This window comes from Athene noctua, chromosome 1 (genome assembly GCF_965140245.1).
Source record: "Athene noctua chromosome 1, bAthNoc1.hap1.1, whole genome shotgun sequence".
Lineage (NCBI taxonomy): Eukaryota > Metazoa > Chordata > Aves > Strigiformes > Strigidae > Athene > Athene noctua.
In genome coordinates, this window is record NC_134037.1 from 72,100,977 (window position 1) to 72,124,397 (window position 23,421).

The 23,421-nt window shown below is 38.7% G+C and overlaps 1 protein-coding gene across 5 annotated transcripts in view; it reads left to right on the forward strand.

Annotated features, from left to right (window-relative positions):
• RGS17 (regulator of G protein signaling 17) overlaps positions 1–23,421 on the forward strand; it is a 73,325-nt gene that overhangs the window by 36,230 nt on the left and 13,674 nt on the right. For 4 of the 5 annotated variants that reach the window (XM_074896537.1, XM_074896536.1, XM_074896540.1 and 1 more), the window contains exon 2: positions 7,873–8,016. In XM_074896537.1, coding sequence (XP_074752638.1) covers positions 7,898–8,016 — 119 coding nt within the window. In that variant the 5' untranslated portion in view covers positions 7,873–7,897. Of the gene's footprint in view, positions 1–5,675; positions 5,730–7,872; positions 8,017–23,421 lie in introns of all 5 variants that reach the window. The other variant, XM_074896538.1, reaches the window with a different exon arrangement.

Consider the following 23,421-nt stretch of genomic DNA (forward strand, 5'->3'; position numbering starts at 1 on the left):
CAGAGATTTAAGCAGGGCTTCCTCAGGATACTAAGCTCACCATAAAATAATAAAAAGAAATCTCAGACATCCTTTATGAGCATAGAAGCTGTCTGGCAAAATCATAAAAACAGTATTACTGTACACAAGGCAAAAATTTTACAATGTTCAGCCCAATTGCACCGTTTCAATTTAAATGAATATTCATGTAGCAGTGTTCTATCCTAATAAAATGCTTAATGTCTGAACACTTTCTGCCAAGTATCCCACAATTTCTTTTTCGTCCTATTCCCTCAATGGACAGAATGTCCACTTTGTGATCTTCTCAGTGCTTGCTCTGAAAGACTTTAGCAAGAGTCAAACATCTTCAGAGCAGAAGACCTGGCAGGAGAAAGATGCCTATATGGTAGAGGTGTACATGTTTTGAAACTCTGCTGAGTTGCAGTAACTAATAGAAGAGCAAGATGTTTTGCTGTAGACACTCAAGTCTTCAGTTCCCTGAAAGAAAAATTCAGTAGGTGCAATAACCTGTTCTCTGAGCCAAAAAGTATTCAAAACCTACAATGTCTAAAGTTACTACCAAAAGGTGGTCTGCCATTTGTACAAGAAGAATGACAGAATGGAGGCCATGGAGTGTCTTGGGCAATTCAAGCTACTTAGGAGAAGTAAACGTCTTCCACGATTCTTCCACCTTGGTAATCAGTATAGGACCATCAAAGGTAAAAACAATGGTTTATACAGCTTGAGGTAGGCAGTCAGGCTTCTAAAACCAAATACATGCATGCCCTTTATTGGCTGAACTCAGCACGTAGAACACAGAATCTGTGCACTGCCCTGTATGGCACATCAACATGGGGAATGTATGCAATATGAAGGTCTAGTTACAAATACATGGGTCAACTTCTGGTTTGATTCACACTTCCTTACTATTCAGAGTTTTTAGAACTTAGACATGGTACAAAATACAGTTTTTGAAGAACCCATAAAAGCAAATCTGTTAAAATTTGAATTTATAATTCAAAATCTGACATGACTACTGTTAACCAGAATAGTTTTTAGACATTACCATTTCCACTGATCTTTCCTTCCAGAACACAAATTCTTAAAAATGTAAACAACTCAAACTTTCCATACCGCTGCAATTAATTGAAATTTTCCATGTAGGCTATAGTTAAATTGATTAAGGTGCAATTAAGGTTCCATTGTTGCCAATAGCTTCTAATTGTTCTCTAATAGACTACAGATACATTGAAATAAGTAAATGGAGCCCAAGGTAACTCAATTACACTTCTTCTTCTGGTAGACTTATTCTTCTATATTACTTTCTATGAATTTATTTGCAAATACTGAATGGCTTTCAGGACTCAGTGGCAAAAGAGAAAATGTACCCATGTCAAGGTTTCTCTTGGGCAGAGTGACTAGTATGAATTCCATTGCTCAGTGAAGACTGTGTAAGTGGTCAGCAGCACTTAAAACGGTGCCCACGACTCTGATGTCTTGATTTCACTACTCAATCAGTATTGTGAGAGGTGTGTGGAAATTTTTACATCTCAGAGACTTCTGATAAAATCTCTTGATCTGTCTTCATTTAGCTTGTGGTACCCTTAAGACACTCCCCTAGATGAATGAAGACAGCCCAAATAAAAGATCAGTGTTGTGTTAGGACTGTCTTTGCATTGCAAGAGCAGCATATGCATCTGTGAGATTTTTTTAACCGGTAGGTGCATCCAAGCTGTGTTGCACTGTTCTGGTATGCTAGTAAGTTTGTTCTTAAAAAAAAATATGGCTTTAAAACAGGTAACATATCACAGGTCATTAGAAGTAACACATTATGGCATTCTCTGAGGGTCTTTGCTTAGTGTTTGAGTTAAAAAGATGGGTTTTATATTAAAAATTCAATAAGGCATCTAAATCATCTGAAAAAGTATTATTTCAGAGATATCTCTGTCACTCAGCCATTGACTGTTTTAGGAAACTAAAACCCAAGCAACCAACCAAAATCCTGTAAAGATCACTCCAATTATGCCTAAACAACTCATTAAAAAAATCAAGAAAGTGTTAATGTAACTGTTCTTACAAATGTTGAGATTTTCCAAGTACGTGGAAAGTCTAAAATGGTAGTTGGAAGTCTTGAATCCACATTATTCAAAGCCATCCTCAGTGTACACTTCTTACAGTGAAGGCTGAATGGGGTCTGAAGTGGATAGTGTTAACCTTAATGCTTAGGGCTTGAAGGCTTTCAACATCCCTAAACTTAAAAACTATTCTTGTTAGGAGTCCATGTACCAAGTAAATGCCAGTGAAAACATGAAGTATGATTAAAAGATCAACAGAGTCACATCTGGGGCTGATATAAGCTGGTATAAGGTTTGACTTTATGTAAGCTACACAGTTGAGGTTTTGGTCCTTTATTAGAAAAGTTAAAGGAAGCAAAGAAATTCAGAAGAGCTGATGGGATAGATCACACACACACACACAAAAAAAAGTATTTTAAGGCCCAAGTTTCTTTCCTGCAGAGTAAATCACCCTCGATATCCTTAAGTCTTCGACTACTCCTTTCTGATGCAAGGTGATCTTTCTTCGCTATTTCAGAAGTTTTACAAAACCCAGATTGTTCTAGCTGATTCTGCTCCAATTCTGACCTGAAAGCTAAGGCAAGAAAAGACAAAATACCACTTCTCTGCTGTATAAAATGATGGTGTGTGTTTATCTGCACCCTTCTATGATATCTCTCTTTTAAAACAGCCATTAGGGAATGGCTCCAGAAAATAAGATAAGAAATTCTCAATCCTTAATGGAGTTTCAAGATGTTTCTATGACTTCCTAGCACATGAGCTTCTCCAGGGAATGTCATCTCAGTCTTGTGCGAGGAGAATCATGTGCAAGGGAAAGCTCCAGAATGAGCAGAGGGAGCTGGATGGGACAGTGTCAGAAGTTTACATAATTTGTGGGGCTGTAGTGACAAGTTTTTGAGGCCAAGGGAAAAAAAAAAAAAAAAAAAAAGAAAAAAGCTTGCTCTTGCTTCATCAGAGGATAGGCATCGATAGAGCTACTGAAATGACTGAAATGATGTAGCCTGTGGTTTGTGCCATGTCCAACACCTCAGGAATTTCTGGGGAAAACACACTAAAACCTTAGTACAAGTCCTGCAGTAGGGGGAGAGTCAGGGAGGTGCAAATGTTCAGAAATTACCTTCTTTTCATCTTCTAGAGACACTCTGTGGAATTTGCAATGACTGTAGTCAGTATCCAGTAGGACTGGCTGCCCAGATATAAATGTAATAAACCAAATGAGTCTTCCATCAGTTATTCCTTTTTGAGCTCTCTTCCCAAGATAGTGCTCTGTGCACAAGGGGATTTCTGTAATAATTACCCCTGAGCACCCAGTGGAATAAGTGGTAATTACACTGCCTAAACATAGATATAGATCCTTGTGCCATCGGCTCCAAAACTGTCAGGAAGCCTTACTCCAAATTTCTAAGTGTTTTAGTTTTCGTATTCCTCTAGCACTGCAAGATTGAAGATGCACACAGGGTTGCACAGACTTTCTTGCTCTGCAGCTTATAGGAAATACCTGTCTCATAACTTGTATAATAAACAGTTGCTGTACCCTTGGGTTCCTTTCCTCAGCTGCAGAGTAGGGACAACAGATGTTCTGCAAAATGAAATCCTTCATGATTATGGGATTGCTCAGAGGGCCACAATACCTAACCCACCCCCAAGAGAATGAGTCAGTCAAGCAAACTAGAATACTATTCCTATTTCCTATCAGCACAAATGGAAATCATAACACTGTTAGTAAACTGTGCCACCAAATGGAGGCAAAGAACCAGATGCAAAACTGACAGAGAAATATACCTGTGTTGTGAGGGTCTAAGAGATCATATAGAGTACCAAAGAGAAAAATTTCATTGGACAAAGGCCCACCTTCACCACCTGGTATTTTTGCCAAGCTAGAGGGTCTCAGGAAGAATGAAAACATTGAAAAAGCTAAAAGGCAAACAGATCTTGGAGACAGTATGTACAATTTGTACCACTATCCTAGAAGGTCTGCTCAATAACAGTTCACAATATTCTACTCCTTCACAGTTATGTACTAATTTTCACACTTAATTACAGAAAAATAATTTTATCTCATCAGACTGACTTGCTGAATTAAAGATTCTAAATTTCTTTTTCATGCCTTGGACCAAGGCACCAAATATAAACCTTCTGTCTACAGTTCAGTCTCTAAATATAACCAAGAGTTAAGATATTCCTGCTTCTGCATCCTAAATAATTTAATGGAATCAATTATGGTTTTGCGTAGATGACATCTGGTATTTGCAAATACATGAAAGACGAAATCCAACCAAAATAAGCATGAAACTAAAGTTTCCACCCATCCTACTTCATCCTCAGTAAACATATTATTGTTTTGCATCACGGGATGGATTTTTCATATTTCTTACAGACTTCAGCTTAGAAGCTCTCCAAGAGAATCTAACATAAGCAAAAGAAAAGGGCTGATAACTTTTATTTCAGCCAGCGGTTAAGCCAGATGAGTGAACATCATTTGTGTGTTCACTGAGAACACTGTCCCATTGCTTGGATTTTCAGTTTACACTTTTATTGAACAGCATGCCAGTCATGCCAAGATAAATAACAGTTTGCATCGTTAGATACAGCAAGGTTCAGAGTGAACACCAACATCAGCTGTGGAAAGGACAGAATCTGAAATGGATTAAATACAACTCTGTCCCACTGTGCCAGTACGATCCTTGCCTATTATATTTGGAAACTAAAGATAGTCCCACCGCATAGTATCCATGTTATCAACCCATTTCAAAATATACCCCCTTGCAGCGCTTTCCTAGCATTATAGTTAATGTTTGATCCTCAAGCAGCCAGACATATTGTTATTAGGGTTAGAATGCAAACTATTCCTGGATGTAAGTACACAGGATTTTGCCGGGGTTGGAGGTTTTTTCTTTTTTTTTTTTTTTTTTCTTTCAAACACAGCCTAAATAGATAAATATAACTGTACCTGCAATCAGGGACTGCCCTCTTCCTCCTCCAAATAGTGCACAGACAGGAAGGGATGGGTCATGTCCTTCCCCATACTCCAGAGCAGAGTCAGAACACAGCAAAGTAAGCAGTCTCACTCTAAAGACCAGCTAGATTGTGGGCTCTGAGTAGCCTTGGAGGAAACCATGCCTCCTGAAATGCTTTACAATGAAGACCCATGTATCCTCACAACTCCTGTTGCTACCATGTACTGCCAGACTTGCAAACCTCCAAAACAGTTGGCCATGGCAGTCCATATGGAGAGGTGAATGCTGGAAAATGTACCGTCATAGAGCTTTCAGGGCAAGTTTGAGATGTGAACCATTCCTGTGAAACCACACTTCTGCCTCTGCCTCCCAGAGATGCCATGTGCTGTGTATTGGGAATTACATTTGCAGACTTTACCCTTCTGCAGCTGCACAACTCCCATCGGTTTCACCATCACTTCCTGCCAGTGTGAGAAGGGATGGAAGGAGGTTTCCCCACACTACCCTTGCCTGCCTTATGTTCTGTTTCCTCCCTTGCTCTCGCCCGAGTGCTCACATCTTCCCAAGGTGAACAAGACTGGGACTTGAACCAAGTTAAAACTAATTTTACTTTTTTTCTTTCCACTCTGGATTAATTTTAAATAAATCCTAATCTTTTATCCAGTTCACCGAGCACCTGCAAAACGCTGCTGCCAGCAGAGAGAGGGGGACAGTTCAGGTGAGGGAATGAGTGACTGTGAGCTATGCAGGAGAAAAGGGAGAGAGACATTTATTTCAGTGGCAGCGGCAGCTTGTGCTGTGTTAAAGTTATTGTGGAACTACAGCAAAGCCACCAACTGTCATCATCGTGTCGGAATGGATAACCTTCATCCCGCCTCCTTGTATTTATAGTGCAACGGATTCTAGCTGTAGTACATTTTATATATATAGCTGAAATTGTGTAAGAAATGGATGACTTCGGGAACACAGTGGAATGCATGGGACGTTTTCATTCCAAGATTACAGCCCTACAAATATCTTAATATGGGTACTTTCACCGGTTTCTGAAACAAATATGTTTTGTGGTTTTATACAAATGTTTCTAGGATCTCTGTCTTACAAGAAACAAACATTCCCCGTGAAAATATCTGCCTTTAATTTCTTTAACCATAGTCACTGCACTTGCTGAAGCAAGTACCATTCACAGCATGACACAGCTATCTATGAAATAATTTAACTTCATTAGACACAGTCAGCAGAAGTTCAGAACTGTAATGTGGAGAAAGTGACTTCGTACTGTCACTCACTGTCTGAGCTACATATTAAGCTGCAACACTTTTCCTTTCCTTGCTGTCTATTGCAAAAATATGGGCAGTTTTTCAATTATGTCAAAGTATACCTTGTTAACAACACATATTTATATTTGATAAAGAAATGGTGTGGGGTTTTTTAGTATGTCATTTTAATGTTCAGGAGTTCAGCAAGTATAAACCATAAGAAGTAATATCAATAGCATAAGCAGGTCCCCTCACCACAGGTAGTTAAATGGTTCTTCTGTGTTTAATTTGACCAAACACTTCATAAATGAGTTGATTCTACTCCGTGACAGTGTACATGGAAAAGTTAGTTAGCTATGCAAGAAGCTTAAATAACCACCAACCTTGAGTTTTGCAGCATGAGTTTTAAGTTCTGAAGCTTAGTATCCTTGCTACATGTTGTTGTGTGTAAACTGTCTATAAGGACACTATTACAGAAGAACTTCAGCAGTTTTAGCGAACATGTAAATGCAGACTCTCACAGCTGCTGCTTGAATGCATGTAGACAGAGTAGCACATCTCAGTTGTCTGTGCATGGTGTATCCAGGTGGCAGATCAACCAGAGCCTCCCTTTCTCCGTCCCTCCTGGCTGCAGCAGATTGCCATGGAGGTGTAGAGCACAGTGCAGGCTGCTCACACCGGGCCATCTCCTACCTGCATCTGTTTTAAACTGGGGTCTTCCCCACAATAGTCTGTTTGTACTTTTTCAAAGGAAAAAGTACTAAATTTGTTTTAATTTATATATGCTTGTAATAGCCACTACTCTGGGAAACGTATTGGTGTTGTACAAAGGTGATGTCAACCATTAGAAGGATCCTGACATCTAAACCTTGCTAAATAACATAACTTGGCAATAAATGTTTTAACTTCTTTTGAAAACTAAGTAATGCATGGAATATTACTGCATATTCCAAGTCACTGGAAAGAAAAATATCTTCACCTAATAAAACCTGGTAAGGACTGGCAGCAAGCAAGAGAAAATCTTCTGTGACCAGAAAATAGTCCCAAAGTTGGAAAAGTATTTTGGAAATGCATATTTATTATTCATTTTATTTACAGAGAATAATCTGAACTCTTAACAGACAGCTGTTAGTGCCTGTGATATCATTTATATAAATTTCATTGGTCCAGCATTGACCAGAGAAGTCAAAAAGGATGTTTCCAGCTCATGTTTAAAGTGAATAACCATCCTGCTGTATTTTTAGTACAATGGAAAGAGCTGTGATAGTCATATGGTAAGGAACAACTCAGTCTCTACCAAGTGATACACAAGCTGTGGGCTTGCTGTTCAAAAGGGTAATAAACAGTCCTTTCACTCCAGCCAAAGCGATAAGAATAGACATGATTCAACAGCACAATAGCGTAAGCATGTCCCTAAAATGTGGTCTTCTGGAAACTGCTTTTAACACAATAGAACTGTTACTTGGCCAGCTAGTTGATGGCCACGTGCTTTTGTTGCCACGAGCTGTGAGAATCAGTAGAATCGGAGATTGCTGTAGAAATGTGAATGTACTTTATGATGGTCTGTAGTAATTCTGTACATCTCTTATGTCTGTGTTCTTATAGCCACTTGGGCACTGAAGTAGCTGAAATGAGAAAGAGGCAGCAGTCACAAAATGAAGGAACATCAGCTGTGTCTCAAGCACCTGGAAACCAAAGGCCCAACAACACATGTTGCTTTTGTTGGTGCTGTTGCTGCAGCTGTTCATGGTATGTCCTGTAGTATATTTGGTTCCATATCCACCACAGGTAAATGATGAGAATGGAAAGTGCCAAGCACTGGGAACATACAAACTTCTGGGAGAGGATTGCTGCCAAGAGGCACAATTTAACATTTCACTTAAAAATTTGATTAAACAATTCCCATATTTGGTTGGACATCTTGTGAGGGGGAAGAGGAGAGAATAGTAAATTCAAGCTATATTTACCCTACTTAAACCATAACTAAATGAGGAAATTTCAGTTGTAAAACTAGTATGTGTGAATGAGATGCTTGATACTGAACATTTCATAATTTGCATTCAAAACATTTTTTTTTCTGCTCGTACTTTTGATATTCTCTGCATTCAGGAGGATAAAAGGGAGGTGGTCATAAATGTGAATATATGGTGACCTGTTTTACTACTTAGTTGTTGAATAGTACGTATTCTGTAAATATCAAAACACAAGCCTTAAATTCCGCTTTAAATTGTAACTGGTGTGGCATAGTTTTAGTGGAAAAAAGGCTCAAAATTTGTGCCTGTTTGTCCCTTCACTTGAAAAGTCAAAGATTTAAAGCAAGTTTCAGAAATAGGTTTAAATTCTCAGTGTCTTGAGATGCATCAGGTCTTTATTTAATATTTTCGTGAACACAGTTAGTGTTAAAATATAAAGTAATTGACATGCAGTACTGTTCAGAGCCTGTGCATTCTGTTACATACACAGTTCAGTCTTTTTGTAATGACCACTTCTCAGTGTATCTGTTATTTTCACTTGAATCAGCCATCTGGCCCCAATCTAAAATCTGAGACTATTTGCCCACAATATATTTAAAAATACATATTGGCATGAATGCACCATGCATCAAATGGGACAGCTTTATCCAAGATGCCACATCTTGGATGCAGTACCAGGGTGGACCTGCCTTGCCTGTTACTTCCAATTTCATCTGGAGGCAGAGGATATTTGGAGCAAGGATGAGCAAGAACTCATGCTTTTTCAAAGTTCCTTTGCAGTGTGTTCAATCCATAGAGCAAAGAGGTGGAAGTGTATTAAACAGGAAGAAAAGGAAAGATGTCTTGCTACTGTTATCTCTGCTTTGTGACAAGGGCACAATGTAAGATGAGCTGTACTGTTCCAGCCAGAAGTTCATTTTAGCTCAGTATCCTACTTCAAGAAGTGACCTGTAGTGGTCCTTTCCACAAGGAAAGGAAAAAACAAGTAGATATGCACCTCCTCAACCTACCCACAGCAAAACTCCTCACAATTTCTGGCAATCTGCAATTTAGGGACTTCCTGGACCAGAGGTTATTTCTGTGTGTTTTATAGCCCTTGATGGAATTTTTTTATTAATTTGTCAAACCATTTCTGAAGCAACTTCCTGAACTCATCTAAACTTTTGGCATCCAGAGTTTCCCATAGCAATAAATTCTACAGTGGACCTGTGTACTCTGTGAACTATTACTCCCTTTTAATTGTTTTATCCTACTAGGTTTTAATTTCATTTGATGCATCCCTGTTCTTATGATTGTGAAGAACAGTGAATAATTGTTCCCAGGATGATGAAGATTTTATAGAGCTCTCATATCCATCCCCCTTCAGCTGTATTTTCTTCCATAGTCTTCTCTATTTTAATCTCTGTGACACAGCAAGTGACCCAGACCATGGTTTATCCTTATCTCTTTTCTATCTATCCATACACTTTGTGTCTCTCTATGTACCTTTCCTATTCTCCTATCTCCTGTCTGAGATGTGTGACTAGATCTGTTGCAGTAGTTGAGACACGGGTTCACAATGTTTTGTGTTTGCTCTTGATTTTTTATTATTAATTCCTAGAACTCTGCTTGCTTTTTAACAACCTCTGAGATGATGTTTTCATACAATTATCCACCATTGCTATATCTTTTTACTGAATGGAAGTAAAGCTTATCATTGTGCATGTACAGCTAGGGTTGGCTTTTGCCTTGCGTACTGGAACGTGAATGGCCATAACAGCCTAATTTATAATTACAAGATATAAGTGATATCACAATCTAATTTCTAATTAAGACAACTGAAAGTATGCTGTAGCTCAAGAAAACTTACTTGACACCTGTACTCTATTTTGAAATTTTCATGAGCTTTGTGACCTTTGGAGTGCCTCCACTCCTTAGAATGCAATACCATAATTGAACAGCTTATGCATATTAAATCTAAAATAGAGCAATTATTGCTTTAAAATGTAGGGTGTCCCTTCAACTGCTTTACTAATTGTTTTTGCTGTTAATATCCTGTCCTTTGGGGGCTGAGGGGGATTTTTTGGTAAAGTAGATTAGACTGAGTATGGAGAAATCCTGTCAAGTTAAGCTAGTTTTCATGATTAAGTCAAAGAATGGATCAAAGGGGATAGTGGCATCACTTGCATTTTCTAAAATCAAAAAGGTAGAACAGGTGATGCAATAAGTCTTTTCTAGCTCTATCTTCTGTGATTCCAAACTGGAAGCTCCATTACAGGAGAGACGGGTCAAGACTTTGAAAAAGGCAATATGAAATGTTTCAGAATCTCTGTTAAAATTAAGTAATTGGTTCTGTGCCAAATTTGTTTGGTAAATTTGAACTATCCAGGTAGAGTACGGATTACTGTTCTTGCCACAGTTGTGTACCCTGAAAAACTACCAAAATAATTAAAAAAAAACCAACCACCACATAAAAAACTTTACTCAATATATAGGGGATTCTAGGCAGGTAATTCTCTGGGGTGGTCCTCTGTGATAGGAAAGCCTAATCAATAATTGTAACAGGTTCTCTAGATGTAATTACATGCTTTCTCTAGTTCCACAGGTCTTTGTATTTGAGTAATGTGAATTTCTCAAGAGATACCTGTCTGGAAACATTGCCAGATTCATTAATGGTGATGACAATGCTTTAACTGTCAATATGAAGATTAGGAGACTTCTGTTTTTCACCGGCCTGTGTGACTGCAAGCAGCTATTATATCACTAACCTCTTAGTGCCTCAACTTCCTCACCATGCATAGAAATGGAGGGGCAGGGGGTGGTGGTGGTGTACATGCAGCTTTTAGTAGGAAGCTTTCACTTTTATCTGTATGAAGAGTTAGTTGAATAGTTCATATATCCAAAGAAATTATTAGAATTCTAAAAATATTTTTTTTGAATCATGTGATGTTTGTTTTCTTCTGTTCCACCCTGTGGTAAAATCAGAATAGGCATTAAGTCTTTTGTTTGCATAACAGCATAGGCAAATATTCACACCTTTGTTTGGAGAAATAGTACCTTTCCTAATAGAGACTTGTTAACAACAAAAATTTAGATAGAAAAATTATTCAGTACACCTTATTACAAACTTTTTTTTTTTAAATCTAATAATTCCTTAAAGGTAATAAGTATTTGGAGTTCTTCTCCACTGTTGTGTGATAATCCTGGTAGGCAGCTCAGCCCCAAGCAGCCCCTTCCTCACTCCTACCCAGTGCGATGGGGAAGAGAATCAGAAGGGTGAAAATGACAAAACTCATGGGCTGAGATAAAGACAGTTTAATAGATAAAGCAAACCTGTGTGTACAAGTAAAGCAAAATAAGGAACTCATTCACTTCCAATCGGCAGGCAGGTGTTCAGCCATCTTCAGGAAAGCAAGGCTTCATCCCACATAATGGTGACTTGGGAAGAGAGACACTACAGCTGTGAACCTCTTTTCTTCCTCCTTCTTCCCCAGCTTTTATTGCTGAGCATGATGTCATATGGTGTGGACTATACCTTTGGTCAGTTGGGGTCAGCTCTCCCAGCTCTGTACCCTCCCAACTTCTGCACTGTCATCCTGCTCACTGACAGGGCAGCGTGAGAAACAGATAAATCCTTGATGCTGTTCAGTCACTGTTCAGCAACAGCTAAAAAACCACTGATGTGTTATCAACACTGTTTTGGTCACATATCCAAAACACAGCACCATATGGGCTGCTATGAAGAAAATAAACTCCATCCCAGCCAGACCCGGTACATCTATTGGCACTGATAATTGTCAGGACACTAAATTGTTTATAAGAACAAAACAGAGCTGATTACCAAGGTTTGCTCAGATTGGAAAAGATGGAGATAAACAGGCCTCTTAAGTTGGCCATTTTATTGTAATAGGTATGGTCCGGATGTTGTCCAAATAGCTTAAGCCATGAACTGGTGCCTGGAGCATCAATAGTGAAGGAAAGAGTCCTCCTCAGTGGAGAAAATAAAGTGCTTCTGAAGTTCCCAACAGGAAAAGCTTGTCCACTTACTACAGAGGCAGATGCAGAGGTCTTCTATAGGACCTTTTTCTGAGTCCGCTGGCCAGATATAGACCTTAGGCACTTATTTCAGAAAGACTGCTTCACTGAAGCATCTAACAGATAATTACCAGTCAGGTGCCTAAGGTGCTATCTCACCCTATGTCTCAAGCTTCCACAAAACACCATTCACAGAGGACAGAAGAAAAGGCTTCCTTACTAGGTGTAACTTCAGTGACTTGCATAGCCTGAGAGTTGCAAAATTTGCAGTAAGGCTCCTAACACAACAGTCTTTAATTTCTTCAATTACACTTTCTCCAGAGCGCTGTGCATTGTTTAGTGCTATGGCTTTACAGTTTGGAGCTCAGCTTGGTGAGGTAAGGGTAGAAGCATGCTATTTCATCTCCCCAATCTTATTTAACAGTCTGTTACTCCAGCTTCCTGAGCAGACATGAAGCCCGTCACTCTCTTGCAAACACTTATAAATCACATTCTTCAGAAAACATCTCAAGATGCTAGCAAAGGAAGGTTGGCTATTCTGCCAGTTTTATTGTGTTTCCTCTTTTGTCTCCCACCTAGAGCCCGAGTCATATCTTATCCTCTTTTCCTTTCATAAGGTGCCCAGTGAATTTTAAAGCTGTGGGACACTGTTGCCTGATAATCCTTCTCCTTTTACCACATACAGAAGGCTCAGAAGGCATCTAACATCTGCTCTGCAAGAGACCTTAGCAGTATGGGAGTCTGGGGGACATGAAAAGGTTTCCAGAGGATAAATGAAGTTGATCACACAACTTCAGGACTTTACCTTAAAAGGGAACTGTTAAAACCAACTACTGAAGACTCTTGTGGAAGAGGGAAAGGTACTCACATGTCCAACAGCTCCAAACTGTGCCCTGTACAAAATCTATGCCTGCCATTTGATTTCTTGTGACCCTTCTATGACTAGTTTCCCACACCCAAGAGATGCCAAGGAAGATAGGGTATTTGCCAGCTTGGCAGTAAACAAGAGTTGCTCTTGGCAAGAAACCTCTCTCCTCCAGTTCTTATAACTTGCCTATGACTGCTGTGAGTTACGTCTGAAACTTCTTCCTGATGACCTCGTTACATAAATATTTTTCTTTATTAAAGGGAACATTTTCCTTGCATGGGTTTAGCAGTTGACTTGGGCTTACAAGAAGATATTTCTGTCGCTTGTGCCATGAATATGAGATGACAGATACAGTTCTAAGGAAAATTTAAAATTATATTACTATTTTTTCTCTGTGGGGTTCAACATTTTCCTCCTCCTAACAAACAGATAGCATGCGTGGTAGTCTAAATGAAAAAAAAAACCAATAAAACCAAACCAAAAAAAGTTTTTTTGCACTTTCCATCTCTCTAGTACTTTGAGGTGAATAATTTTTTCTCTGGCATATTCAGTGTTAATTTGCCATTGAAAAATTGTATCTAAGCTTTGCATGACTCTACACAAGATAATCCCCAGGGGTCATAGTCATGGCTGCTTTATATTATTTAACTATGGTAGAAAGTTTGGAGGAGAGGGAAGCAAAAAAAGCATGGAAACAAAAAATAATTCAATACAATAAATTATAGCCACATGTTCTGAAATATGTGGAAAAGAAAATCTGTATTCTTCTTTCCATGTCTCTCTGCAGCAGAACTTTTATACTAGGAGTAAACTAGAGGTGGGCTGGTACAAAAAGAGTCACCCAGGTTCCAGGATTTTGTTAAAGATTTCAGCAAGAAAAGAAAATCTTTATCTTTGAAACACAAACATTCATTTTGAAAAATATTTTTGGCTTTCAATTTTTTTTTTTCATAAACGTATTTTTGAATTCATATTTTTCTCCCTGAACACATAGGACAACACATCTGAAACAGATGTACTCAACTCTCTTCATTTTACCTTTTCGAAACATCACACATGAGAAGAGCAAATACGGAAAAGTGCATTGGGAATTACTGTACTCTAGTGCAGAATACAGAAGTGCAGGCTACCTTACTCTATTTTACTGAAATAGAAGGTGATATTTTAAAAAATATTTAATGGGAAAAGTTGTTCCATTCTGAGCCTTTTTATATTTTAAGATATCACAGAACTTTCTTACATTTTTATCATTTGCTGTTGCAGAGGTCAAAGATGAAAACATTACCTCTTTCCTGGAGAATAATTTATTCTGAGGGATAGTAGGCTTAGCTAGCATGGGAACTTGTGCTTTATGCATCTATGGGACAGTATCATCTGTATCATCACAATGCAATGGGCAGCACTGGTACTTTCTTAGGAAAGGATCACCAGTTCTTCTGACAGGTAGAATTTAAAGCTGGATAAAATCCATTATATGACCTGTCACACAAGCTACTGAATGTGAATTCTAGAAAATCAGCCTTAAAACACCTTGTCTTTAAGTCCACATATCCTCAGTGATGAGGCCATGAGAGAAAGCTGCCTGGCACACATTCCTGTTGTCACTGAAATGCACCATGGGGTGAGTGTGAGGTAAGGATTTACATACTTAGTCCTCAAATATGGGCTTTTCAAGGTTCCCTGAGCTACTTAAAATAAGAAATCTAAATGTTCAGCATTTGGAAAAACAAGCAGAAGACACTCTAAAAATAAATAGCTTGTCAAGTATTTTTTTCATACTTTTGTAAGTTATGTTAACAGTACTTAATAAATAATACCCAAATGAAGCATTTCTTTTCCCTTTAAAGCAAAATAAGGGGATGATCTCTAAAGTTAAAAAATCAGAGGGGAGAAGCATGTCTTCCTAATGGGTATGATATTTAAGAGGTTCACTCTGCTTTATAATTCAAACAAGGCAGGTGATTTTGCTGGAGTTTTATGGATGTTTAGGTCCTCAGGGCAGGCTGGGGACAGGTGGCTCTGTGCATGCTTGTTTATGCAACTCTCCCAGGGCATCACAGCCTGACTTGCCAACCTCTGGGCTTGCACCCTTCTGTGACACTGGGCCAGATTGTCAGTGTTAGCCTAATAATTCCTGGAAGTCTGCTCTCTCCTTGAGCCAGAACACAAACACACCTCAAATGTGATTCAATACACAGCTTATCCCAGAGCTCTAGAAGTGGTGACTAAAGGCAACTTCGATCACTTCCTGCACCTCCATTTGAAGCAAATGTGAAACACTGTGGTTCAAAAGAGGGGAGTGCATTTCTTCTCCATAAATGATGTCATGAGGTGCAAAGGTATGCCAGATGGCATCTCAGGTATATTAACTACAGCAAATTACTTTATAATTTTTCCTGCATCTACTTCTAAAGAGTAAGATGCAAATGCAGGAAATCAAAATGTTACCAGCAAACCAAAAGGACGATAGAAATAAAATTTTCAAAGGCAAAACTTAATGTAAAAACAATTAAAGGAAGCTTAAAGCTAACTTGTTAAATCTCATGAGAGCCTGCCTTGGTCACTGTGGAGCCCTGTTCTAAATTAATCAAATACATCTCATCTCTCCTCATCAGATAGCAGCCCACAAATCCCTACTTCCAAGCTCATCCACCACCTATTATCTTCCTCCTTTCTTCTTCTCAGCCCCTTGCCACCTACCTCCAAAGCCGTGTGGAAGCACAAGGAGCAGGGGTGGGAACCATGAGCCACCAGCTTCCACAGCAGCACTGGGTTTCCACATCTGCCATGCAGAAGCAGCTTTGATGCAGGTCATTGCTTTGTGGGACATGCAAAGTAAATCAAAAGCATGCAGTTCTCTAGGAGAAACACATAAGCTACACACTGCATTTATTTCAGCAAGTGTCTGCAAAGAGGTAGTCACTAAGGCACTGCTGGCCTACCATGAAATCATGGTGGAAGCACGATACACAAGAGACTACACAGACATTCAGCATATGTATGAATAATTTTAAATTAATTTTCAACCAAGAACTCTGGTTTGAAGAAACCTTTAAGACTGTAAACTGAGTCTAACTCCACGTAAACTGATAAATGTTTCTGTTTTCAAAGATAGGAGTTAAACTTGTTCCTCGCCATAATAAAACAGAAATCTAACATGAAGAGTTGAGCTTCTTATGCAGGTGGTCTGTTAACTTTGATCACAAGGCAGTGTTGAATCCTCACTGACATCAAAACCAACCCTGGGCTCTCTGGGCCAAGCTTTTCTCGTATCAGGATTTTATCCTTAATATTTTAAACATTGAAAGGTCATTTCATTTTGAGGAACAGATGGAGGCTCTTTTATTTACTGACACTTTTACCGATCTGTGGTAACACAAGAAGTTTAGAGAGTGGGTGGAACATAAACATGTTAGTAAATTTTTAATAAATGTTTCTGAAGCTTCACAAATGAAATGCATAGATTCTTATATGGATAATACTAAGACAAGAAACCTGCACCAGTTTAACTGCAGAAAATAGTCCTATATTTCAAGTAAACAATTCTGTAAAGAAAATTGGAATGCAAAAAAAAAAAAAAAAGAACTGCAATCCTCCTAAATTGAAGAATAAATACATGCTCAGAGGAGATTTGGGATTACACAAAGCTCATTCTAATTCAGCCACGCATAAGATGCTGACAGCAGCTCCTTAGAAGGAGATAGCAGACTAAATCTAGTTAACTTTCGAAAATGATCTTAATTCTGTCCTGGCACAGCACACAGAGTGTATTCAGGGACAGCTGCTCTTGAGGAGACTAGAGGGAGAGAAAGCAATGGCAGAATCACCTCCACTGGAGTGAAGCAGCTTGGTGTCTCCTCAGAGGCTGTTTAAGAGATGGATTGCTTCAGAGCATCAGTGTCTTGGTTCTCCCTTAACACTCATGCCTGTTTCCCACCTTCCTGTGCCAAAATTATTCATCTTGGTGTTTGTGGAACAGTAGCTGAAGGAAGATTCGTAATGTCATGACAGATTTTCTGCTACCAGCACACAGCTTGACTGTTGCTGAGGAAAAAAAGAAAAACAAAAAACTGAGGATTCCTGAGTCCAGTTTGTGCTGTGATTTTCATCATTAGGAGTTTGGAGCCTTTGAAATTTCCCCCGACAGGGTTTGGCCTGGTTTTTAGTTTCCTGATTGCAAATTTGACAATTATGTATTTACACAAAGATGTATTAGCTCAGGAGTCTGTGGAAAACCACAGAAATGGAGAAGTGTGTGAAAAGTCAAAATGGGTCTGAGGTCAAAATATAAGCTGAAGTAAGACATATTGATAGATGGTATAATTTAAAAGGCTCCAAGACAGCCTGGCAAATCCTCACTTTATTCATTGTGGAGTATAATAAAAACTTAAATATTTAACAGCAACAGAAAAAATCTGATCCCAATTAAACTATATTAGTAAACTAAGCAGGACCAGGGTCTAATATGGGCTCAAGCAATTAGCCATACAGTTAAATTGTTAGCAAGTGTTAACTCCCTGGCAGAGTTTTGGCCAGTGCCAAAGTGCACAGTCTCAGACAATGACCTGTTGCAGGTGCAGAAACCGTTTCGGATATGGACTTTTTGGACTCAGCCTTAGGGCCAGAGAACACTACCAGCCTATTTTATCTGCAAGAATAAATGCAGTCTGTAGTTCCAAGCCAAAAGGGAAAAAAATTAGGCTACTTAAATATGTTAGCAGGAAAATTTCCATCTTACAAAGGTTTATTTTTTAACCATATATCATTCCAAATCGGTTTAAAATGTCAGTTAAAACAGGAATAAATGTCTAGCGCTTTTAAGAGAAAAAATGAGAGAATGTATCATGGAAATAAGCCTGAACCCCTGGTAGATAACGCTTATAAGATGGAGATCCTCTCACTAGGAAAGTGGGTCAGACATTCATTATGTGAGGCAGAAAGGCAAAGGAGATGCGAGTCTTGTCTAGTCACCCTTAATAATTCCGTACCACATATATTTGTCTAGATGGCAACTGTGGCTCTTCTGAGGTAGCTGATTGAGGGCTTGATACTGGCAGGTGCTGAGCATTGCTGGAGCAATGGATATCTTCAGTTCCTGTTGACACCCATGTTGAAAGTACTTCCAAGTTCAGGGCCTCGTCTAACAGAAAATCTGGAAACCAGCGGTTAGCATCCATCAAATAGATGCCTGTAATACCCACAGACTGGCAGATAAGTGGAAGATCCCTCATCTTATTTGATTGTAATGTGGACAAGCGTAAACTGGTTTGGTCCAGACTAATAAATTATAGTGTTCATAAACATCATGGTAGGAATTAATAATTTACAAGTACATGAAGCCCTCTTTAATTGAAGAACTTTACAACACCTTCTGAAAAGAAAAAATGTGAATTTAGTAGGAATGTTCCCAGGCATCTCTTCTCATTTGGAAACTGCAACTAAATTTATAGAATCAAAGGAGTCACCCTAATCAGGCTCAATTCTTTACTGTTGCTATTTTTATCTCTGCAAACCAAGAATAATAAAAAAAGCCACTACAGAAACTGAGACTAGGCCCATTTATCAGACTTAATTGAGACCATTAGGCTTGCTTGCTAGTGGATTGGAGAGCTTTCATTCATCCAGTTACCCTTTCAAAGAATACAATTCCTCTTTCTTTGAACACTAGACAACTGTCACTTTTAATTGTCTCAAATATATGAAGGAATTGCTTGCAAAATAGCTGTAGCCAGGAGTAAGTACACTGCAGATTGTCTAGTAATTAGATGTATCCATTATACAAGATGGAATATGAATGGTAATATTATTCTAAGGAAGGAACAAAGCTGACAGCGAGACTAGTGATCTGTTGGGTGACCTGACAAGAGAAATACACTCTTAAGTTGAATCTTGCCTAAAGCAGAAACCAGCTCTACAGTAATGAGACAAAGCTAGAGTCACTCCATTAGGGATCATTGGCAAGCCAACTTTGGTAAACCATGGATTTCTTACCTATACAGAAATTACATTCCACATCTGAGAACAAAAATCTCAAAAAATTACCCTAGAAAGGACTAAAAGTTTCCAAAAGTTGTAATAGCTTCTGGTGTGGCTATTATTATGCAAAAGTAATATAATATCTTTAAAGTAGAATGCAGCAGAAAGCATATTTTCTAACAGATTTTCAAAAGAACTAAATATGTGAGGAAAAGGAGAGTTTAGGAATGTCAGATTGTTTTAAATCAGTAGTTCTTTCCTCTCTTGTACAGTTACAACTTTTGCTCAGTGCTGGTCTAAGTTTGAGGGAGATATTGTCCTTTATTTTGGAAGTTCAAGTACAGTGCACACTGGTAGTTTCCATCTGCCTTTGGATGCCTGCTGAGCTGCAGTATCTGTAGCTAGGTAGTTTAAATCAGTCACACAAGAACAGAGGAGGAAAGCAAGTTCAGCAAGGCTATCCATTAAAAGGACCAGTCTTCTTTCACATACCTTTTAGGCTGCATTGACCTTGAGACCATTTCCCTCCTTCATCTTGAAGTTATTCTGAAGTGTAAATATCATTACATTTTTTTTAAGTAGCCCCCAAAAATATTCTCCAATCACAGTCTTTCATTAAATATGATTGTAGTAAATGTGTTGATGGTGGCACTTGTGGCCACACCTGGAGTACTGTGTCCAGTTCTGGGCTCATAATTGCAGGAGACCTGGACATACTTGGAGAGAGTCCAGCAAAGGGCCACTAAAATGATCACGGGACTGGAGCATCTCTCCTATGAGGAAAGGCTGAGAGAGGTGAGGCTGTTCCACTTGGAGAAGAGAAGGCTCAGGGGGATCTTATCAATGTATATAAATACCTAAAGGGAGGGTGCAAAGAAGACGGAGCCAGGCTGATTTCAGTGGTGCCCAGTGACAGGACCAGAAGCAGTGGGCACAAACTGAAACATGGGAGGTTCCCTCTGAACATCAGGAAAAGGAAGTTGCTCAGAGACGCTGTGGAATTTCCATCCTTGGAGGTATTCAAAACCCATCTGGACATGATCCTAGGCAGCTTGCTCTAGGTGGCTCTGCTTGAGCAGCGTGAGTGGACAAGATGACCTCCAGAGCTCTGTCCCATCCAACCTCAACCATTCTGTGATTCTGTGTTCAACTTGGCAAAGACTAAACTCAGATCTTAAATGTTTGTGAAATCTTTCTGGATATATTTGTGGGCATCTTAGAAGAATGTCCCTTTTTTCAGGGGGTTTCCAACAGGTTAGTTTTTCCACTACCAATCCACTTTGGAACATTTTCTAAAAGAAGAAAGAATCAGTATAAAAATTACATCAAAGATCGCACTGCAAAAAGCAATCTATGATGGAAGCTGTACTGACACATGGATTTTTGACTTTACAAGGCTTTGATTTTGAATTCTTCATGGGGTCCAAAAGGAAGAGAGTTTGAACAAATTTGAAAGCTTGTCTGCCAAATGTATACTGAATTCAACTCTTATGGAAAATACAGCAGCAGAATATAACTCAAGACTTTAAAAAGAGACTATTAGTCCAACTGTCCCTTATAAACAGAAGAGGTTACCAGGTTTTAGATCTCTTCCATTTTAAATTGTTAAATGCACAGGAAAGGGAATAGAGTGGAACACTGCAGAGTTGCTAAAACCTCTTTAGGTACTTGCTTTACTGAGCACATCCCTCTATGACTTTGGTTTAGCATTCATATTTCAGTAAGGATGATCTACCTTCACAGTGGCATGTGGGATGCAATTTAATAACCTTATATAATGATCTTACATAAACTCCAAAATCTTGGCCAAGACTTCCCATTAACAAGGAGATGATTATGGTCTTAAGCACCAGATCACTTGGGTTCAATTCTACTTTTACTCAAGCTGAGAAGTAGCACAACATAAGTAAGACTATCAGGACAGAGCTAAATGTCTTTAACAGACTCGACCTTAATAGCCTGAGATGCTCCAGATATCTTAAACCTTAATTTCCACCAATCTCCTTTTTCTTTTACAGTTTATAGTTGACTCTGTAATGACTTTGTCCAATTATGCTGAATCCAGCACAGTATTAAGAAAGCATTGCAAATGAAAAGCAGTAAGAAATTCAGCCTGCTTTCCCTCAGCTTCAAGTATGGCAGAAACATACAACCTCAGATGAAATGAGAAGTTTGTTATTTTTCATGGGGACGTTCACAACTCTGACCAGTGATTAGCTGGCCTTATCATAAGCCTTTGAACAAAAGAATTCACAGACCTTAGTTCAGGTTTTCATGAGGAAGAAGGGTAGGAGCCTGTTAATCCGTATTTTTTTAAAGTGTATTTCCTTCTAAACTCTCAAATGTCACACAAGGCTAAAAGCTATACTTGCACACAGAGAAGTCTAAATAGTATTGCAAGAGCAGTGCTACAGAACAAGGACAAGAGAATTGTCAGCAATTCCTTCATTCACCCCTGGATTGCTGCTACAGCGCAGGTGTCAGAAATACAGCAGTGAACAGGCCAAGATACCTGTCTGTAGGCACAGAGGGTTTTGACCACATCTCTTTAATCCTATGTTCACACACTCCACAGCCATACCACCAATGTCAGTCTTCTAGAAATCTCAAGACTGGTTTGGAGAAGCAAGGATACTTCATAATAACCCCAAAAACAAATGCAGGTTTTGCTGTACTTTAGGATTTTGATGCTGTAAGACATTGCTCTTCAAGCTTCTCTCACAGTTCTTAGTACAAATGAGATCCTGAGTAAATGGTGGGGCTGCTAACTGTTTGCAGGACGCTGAGAGATGAGGTTCTAATAAACTCCAGGTATCATGAAGTTAAGAGTTACAGCTGTTAGATTTCCTGATGTACTGTTTTCTTATTAGAAAATCTCCTTTTTTGTAATCATACAGCTTACTGGTAAAAACATCTGCTATGACAGAATGTAGTTCTTCTAAAGAGCTTTTTAAAGTTAAGCACAAAATTTCATTTCAATCTATTATTTGATTACATTAACTGGAATTACTTACAAAAGACTAGTTAGAATAACAGTTACTAACAATGAATGAGACCAAGACAACTGGTTATTTCATTTTTAAATGTAACGATAATTATTTTTAAAATGCAAATTATGAAATTTTCTTAAACTTTTCCACAAACACTATTTTGTAGAAAATCCAGTTCAGAAGTAAATTATCTTTAACTGTCACATCTGTGTAGAACACAAACTCAGTTCTAGTCAGCTGCATTCTCTGTAAAACACAAGTGGAAGGGCCCGTGAAACAGCTTTGCACCCATCCTGGGTAGCAAAAATCAGACCAGAAAATTTCCACCTTGGGCTGCCCCTTAGCCCACAGGATTTATGGTATGCAGAAAGGTGCATATGGGAGCCAGAAGTCTGCCTGCATTTACTATTACTGGATCCTGAGCAGACACTAAAGCTTTTCAGTTGAAAGCACATTCATGGCACACACAAGTGCCCAACCGTCTGTTACAGACTGTTTCTCAGCTGTATGCTCTTCAAACAAAGAGATGGAAAAAAGGGAAAAAATCTGAAGTACACCACACTACAACATAGCAAACTGAATCAAGGGGAAAAAATACCACCAAGGAAAACTGGAAGGGAAGAAATTGAATGTTTTCTAGCTGTTGGAAGAAATGAAGCATCTGGTTTTCATTTGTTTCATTTTTATGTTCTTTTTTGTGACCTATGAGGGGAAAAAAAAAAAAAAAGTGCCCAGTTATCACTGTGGCTTTTATAGTTACAGGTCAAAATGATGAGACCACAGCGTAAGATGAACAAAGAGCTGGGAGGTCTGTGACTACATTCTTTCCCCCATCTGAAGCTTTGAAATATTGGACGGTTTTTAGCTGTAATACAAAATCTCCAGGATGTTAACCTTGCAAATACTTGCATTACATTAAAGAAACAAAACAAAATATTTGCTCGGGTTTTTTTCTTACATGAGGTAAGACTTGCAGAATCAGACCTCAAGTTTATAAATTCTCCTTGCAAACACATATTTTTTTCACTCTAAAACAGCTGAGTCCAACCTGGAGTCTGTGCTTGTTTGTTTTTTGTTTTAAAAACAGTTTGGATTGTACATGTCTCTTGCACCATCTTTTCACCTAGGGCAAATGTAACTCTGGCACTCAGGAAACTTAGCACCACAGGTACCTGGACTTTTTGAAAGGAGTTTATGGGTTCAGTGGACACTGCCAAGTAGGCTGATTATAACCTTATGGGAATTGTTGGCTTCTCCCCAACAGACTTCTTTCCTGTGTCAGTCTACTAAACACAATCTCTATCATTTAATTTTAAGCTCAAAAGAATTAATT